Source organism: Frankliniella occidentalis, unplaced genomic scaffold (genome assembly GCF_000697945.3).
Source record: "Frankliniella occidentalis isolate FOCC.00 unplaced genomic scaffold, Focc_3.1 Scaffold123, whole genome shotgun sequence".
In the NCBI taxonomy this organism is placed as follows: Eukaryota; Metazoa; Arthropoda; class Insecta; order Thysanoptera; family Thripidae; genus Frankliniella; species Frankliniella occidentalis.
Window position 1 is genome coordinate 499,007 of NW_026267250.1, and position 5,151 is coordinate 504,157.

Here is a 5,151-nt window from a genome sequence, read left to right on the forward strand (position 1 = left end):
ACCCGAGCCGCCCGCTCCGACATGACCGTCGTCGACCACGTCGCCGCCGTCCTCGCGGCGATGGTGTTCGTGGGAGGCACCTTGTCCGCGCAACACCCGCCCGGGCACCTGCCGCCCCCAGGGCCGCCGCCGCAAGGGCCGCCGCCTCAGGGACCTCCGCCGCCGGGAGCTTTCCCGCCCCCGGGACCCTTCCCGCCGTCGGGTCCTCTACCGCCTGGGTCGTCGCCGCAGGGCGCGCTCCCGTGGGCTCAGCCTGCTCAGCCGCCGCCGCAGGCGCCGCAGGACGCAGGGGAGCCGCCGGCCGAGGCGGATGGAGACGCCGACGACCCCGACGGGGACCTGGTGGACGTGCCCGGCCCTGGTGAGTGTGCGGTGCAGGGCGGGTGTCCAGGCCCGTGACGGACAGCGGTGCGCTCATGGTCGTGTGTGTTTGCAGCGATGGTCATGGGCAGGGGAATGACGTGCACGGTGACGGCGTGCGTGGCGGCGTGCAGGCGCGCCATGCACGCGGCGGCGCGGTGCCACGGCGGCGCCTGCCAGTGCCGGGACCACCGGCCGCGCCCGCCCCGCCACCGCGACGACCCCGGCCCGGCCAGCGGCCCCACCTCCAACTCCAACAGCAACGTGAACGTCAACTACAACGTGAACGCGGTCATGCCGATGCCCTACATGCCGCCGCCGTACGCCCCGCAGTACGCCCCGCAGTACCCACCCCAGTACCCGCCGCCGCCGTACCCCCCGCCGTACCCGCCGCCGTACCCGCAGTACCAGCCGATGGCCGCTCCCGTGCCCCCCATGTACCAGCCCCCTGCTGCGACCAGCACGACGCAGCCGCAGCGGGTCTTCACCTACAGCGCCATCTCCCCCGTGCCGGCGCACGCGACCAGGGTCACCGCCGACACCACCCCCGAGCCGCACGCCCCGCCGCCGCAGGGCGCGTTCCGGAGGCCCGTCGGGGCGGGTGCACCTGGCGCAGGCGGACCAGGCGGACCAGGTGGGCCAGGCGGAGCGCCATTTCCTCCTGTGCTGCCTGGTCTTGGTTCGTTCCCCGGGATCGGGGATGACTTTGGACCAGGGCCGTGGGGAAAGGTATCAGGCGTTCCGTATGGAGCACTGGCGGCTGCGCCACGATGGGCAGGGGGGTCTTCCGGCCCTGGAAGTCCAGGGGGGCCTGTGGGGATAGGCTCTGGCCTGCCTGGGCCCATCGGGAGTTCTGGAGGGCCCGTTGGTACGGGTAACGGCGGATCGTCGGGGTTGAGAAGTCTTTCGGGATTTGGAGGTGGGCAGTAGGCAAGCTGCGGGCGGTTGTGGGGTCTAACGGGTTCTATGTGTCGAGGGGCTGAGGCTGAGGGAGGTTCTCGACTGAGGACTGGGAGGAGAGACTTAGCTCGGATTAATTTGTCTCCGTGTTTTGAAGCTGTGGGACACAGGTGGTGGCGTAGCAGAGTGAGCAAAAATGTTTCAGTTGTTGAGAGTATGGCGGATATCATTAGTCAGTTACGACCAGGGGGAAGTCCAAGCAATTTGACGATTACCAGGCTGAAGATGGGTTACCGATCTGATTCGTTACCTTCCATGCCAAAACGACGTAATTATTTACGCCCCCGTTGAAAAAAAAAATTGCGAGTCATAAAATTACATTTATGAATGGTAATTTTACAGGAAGAAAGGAAACAACTAAATATAATCGGGGCAGTATATTTGATAACCTATAACTTAAGTCTACATATTTTTATGTTCATTTTTGATAAAGAGAAATAATATCGTAATCATATGATAAATATAGTATTTACATCAAATCGTTTTCTTTCGCAATAGTCCCTAAGAACACTCAAATTTCCTCATCTACTCTGCCGCTGGTGTGGCAGTTGTGCTGCCGATTTCGTCTTCCTTTGCACTTCCTTCGTCACTTTCATCCTCGCACTCAGACTCGTCCGATTCCTCGTCGTCGTCCTCTTCATCTCCATTCTTATTTACGCCTCCATTCCTTGCTAATCCATCACCCTGATCCGCATCATCAGCACCATCATTGCATTCCTTTTCCCGATCATTGTCCTCTTTTTCGCCGCAGTCGACCTCGTCCTTGCCATCCTCTTCCTTATCTATTTTGACCACCCCTTCCGTCTGGTCATCCTTCTCATCCTGCTTATCCAGTTTCCCGTCCCTTTCTTGTTTATCCCCCGCGCTCGCCACCGGGTTGTCGTCGGAGATTTTGTCCTCATCAGCCCCTTTCCTCTCTATCACTTCCTCGTCACGGTGACCGTGACCATCCTCTTCGCCTGCTGCTTCTCCCTCCTCCTTCTCCCTTTTGACCTCTGTGCTGTGCTCCCTGTGCTCCGTGTGTTCAACGTGTTCAAAGTGTTCTACGTGTCCCACATATTCGGCCCCGTTGTCTCCTGCACCCCCCTCACCTCCGTTCTCTTCCTCCTCCGATTTTCCTCCCCCTGACTCTTTGCTATGCTTGCCCCTCCCCTTCACGCCCTCCTCGTCGCTCTTGTCCTTCTCGCCGCTCTCTGCCCCCTTGCCGTCCTTCTTTGGCCTCCTCTTCTTCACCCTCCGCTTTGCCTTCGGCACGCCGTGCACCCTGTCGCCGTCGTCGGCCCGTCTCTCGGCCCTGGTGTCGGCCTGCGAACCCTCCGCCCTCTGCCCCGCGCCGGAGGCCTCCGCGATGTCACTCCTGCTGCCCCACGCCCCTTCGAACCTCCTCCGCCCGTCGACAGAATAAGGCTCGGTGGCTGGCCCTGCCGGACCCATGTGGTAGTGGGTTTTGGTCCGCCTCCGATGCCTCTCATGCTCATGCTGTTCGTGACGATGACGAGGAGCGCCGTTGTAGGCCGTTGCCGTATCCGCCTGCGACGTCCAGCCCACGCCGCCAAACGCGTCGCTCGTGGCAGGCGTGGAGGCTGCGCCCGGTGTGCCCCTTGCGCCTCCGTCGTCGGGTACCTGGGTAGCCGGGGGCAGGACGAGCGCCGAGTCCCCCGCGTGGCAGAGGCAGCGGCCCAGCTGGCAGGTCCCCGACGACGCCCCGTTGGCGGACGTGCAGGTGGACTGACAGTCCGACCTCCGGCAGGACGCACGGACTGCAGGGCACGCGTAAGCCTGGGCATCAGTTGGCGCGTGACATCCCTCCATCCTCCACCTCGCCAAAGTCCCCGTCGACGTACTCACCGCCGCCGGCTAGCAGGGCGAGCAGCGCCCCGAGGCGCAGCGCGCTCGCCGTCGCACGCCTCATCGCGGCCGCGACGCCCGCAGCAGCAGTCTCAAAAACTGGCCTCGGGGCGCCCTGGCGTCCCCGCCGCGCGGCCAGTGCATGCGGCGTCCCTTGGGGGCGGCGGGGACGAGGGCACGACGAGGTCCCTCCGCGCGATCACCGGCGCAGTGTTTCCTCCGCCGCCGTCCCAGCCCTAGCTGCTCTGCTGCTGGGCGCCGCGCCGCGGCCGGTGGCACCTTGCCGACGCCGGCGTCCACTCGCGGCCGCGGCGGCGGAGGGGGCGGGGGCGGGGGCGGGGGCTGCGCCGACGGCGCGAGTGAAGTTCGGCAGCTGGCCGCACAGGCAGCGCTGGTAGCCGAACACGATGACGCAGTGGGTCGGTTGCCGGAGCAGGAGACCGCACACCAGGACGCAGACGGCGTTGTAACCCACGCCGCACTCGCCCGAGGACTTCCACACCCCTGAGGAGCCCGAGCGAACAGTTTGTCTCTCGAAGCCTTAGGATGAACAGTATTCCCATAACATCATCTCTGAGGAAGCTGCCCAACAAGAGGATCAAGGAGAAGGTAGCTATGAGGAGGTGGCGTAGTGTAACGCAACCCCTAAACAAAGCAGAACACAGATGACCATACAGTGTGATCATTGGCTTTCACTAAACCAAGTTTTGTAGAATTTGTAAAAACATACGTAGAAATTTACATTACATTAGAGTAGAATTCTTGTCTCAAAAACTGGTTCTTTAAAGTTTGGTCGCTAAAGTGAGTTTGCAATCTTCTTAACCGTCCGGGTGTCGTTGTCTGTACAGTCATATTTCATTGGTAAATTTTAACACAATGATAATGATTCAACTGTCGTAATAGCCCTTGGTGCTAAGGTGCTAGATGAGTAGGAACGGGCTAAGGCCACACTGTTTGAAATCTAACGACACACATCCTAAGAGTGTGTCCGAATTCAGCCACCGACCGAGCACCGACCGGTCGGTGGTCGAGCGGTCGGTCGTCGAGCGGCCGGTCGCGAGCCGCTCCAAGCAGCTATGCCAACCGCGAACCACGAAGTCCTTTCGCTGGGGATGGTTGCGGATCGCGACTACCCCCGCGGAGGACCCGCGGAGGACCCGCGACGATCCCCCGCGTAAGACCCGCGCCCTACGATCATCCCCCGCGAAAGGATTTCGCGGTTCGCGGTTAACCCAATGTGGACAGGGTGGCATAGCTGCTTGGAGCGAGTGGCTCGCCACGGCCCGGCCACCGACCGCCCGACGACCGACCGGTCGGTGCTCGGTCGGTGGCTGAATTCGGACACACTCTAACTTTGGCTAGACTGTTGCTCATCTTCTGCTTTCTACGCATAGGGCGCTACGCCACGCCACCCACCACGCTAGCGCTACCTTCTTCTGGTTCCTCTCAGGTTCCTCTTATTTGACAACTTCTTCTTCATAACGTACTGGCGGTGTATGGCGTGGAGGGGGCGGCCGCTGACACCAGGAGCAGCAGCAGCACCAGTGCGACTCGGCCTGCAGGAACAAACGCAACAAACGCAATGGTGTGTACTTCAGCCAACAGAAGCAGAACAATGTTCATGTGTGTGAGTGCAGTGAGTGAGGGGCGCCGACGTCACGTGAGCGCTCGTACGTCCCCCTGTCCCTCGCCCGCCCTTGCCCTTGACTCCCGCTCCCCGCCCCCTCCCCCGGTCCCTCTCGCTTGCTCTCTCTCTCTCTCTCTCTCTCTCTCTAAACCCCGCCGCGCCGCCCTCCTGACCGTCCTCAAGTCCCCCCTCCTCCTGCCCGTGCGCCCTCCCCCCTCTGGTCCGCGGGAGAAGGGGCCGTGGGGAAAGGGGTTGCTGCGGTGCACGGGGGCTTGAGCGACGCCCCGCCAGGGCGCGCTGCTGGCTCAGCCGGCCCGACCCGTCCCGGGCCAGGCAGGCTGCACCCACCCCCTCTG

At 62.6% G+C, this 5,151-nt stretch overlaps 2 protein-coding genes across 3 annotated transcripts; one reads left to right on the top strand and one right to left on the bottom strand.

Annotated features, from left to right (window-relative positions):
- The first annotated feature begins 6 nt into the window (after window positions 1-6).
- LOC113211634 (basic proline-rich protein-like) lies at window positions 7-1,709 on the top strand. Its single transcript, XM_052270416.1, has 2 exons — window positions 7-361; window positions 437-1,709. Exons 1-2 carry the CDS (start codon window positions 22-24, stop codon window positions 1,288-1,290), a joined length of 1,194 nt encoding a protein of 397 aa, XP_052126376.1. The 5' UTR covers window positions 7-21; the 3' UTR covers window positions 1,291-1,709.
- On the bottom strand, window positions 1,683-3,391 carry LOC113211635 (sarcoplasmic reticulum histidine-rich calcium-binding protein-like). Of its 2 annotated transcripts, none has more exons than XM_026430076.2 (2): window positions 3,169-3,391; window positions 1,683-3,080 (listed from the first exon to the last, which is right to left on the bottom strand). In XM_026430076.2, exons 1-2 carry the CDS (start codon window positions 3,230-3,232, stop codon window positions 1,846-1,848), a joined length of 1,299 nt encoding a protein of 432 aa, XP_026285861.2. In that variant the 5' UTR covers window positions 3,233-3,391; the 3' UTR covers window positions 1,683-1,845. The 2 variants fall into 2 exon arrangements, with proteins under 2 accessions (XP_026285861.2, XP_052126375.1); XM_052270415.1 differs by having other exon boundaries at window positions 1,683-3,099.
- Window positions 3,392-5,151: the final 1,760 nt, after the last annotated feature.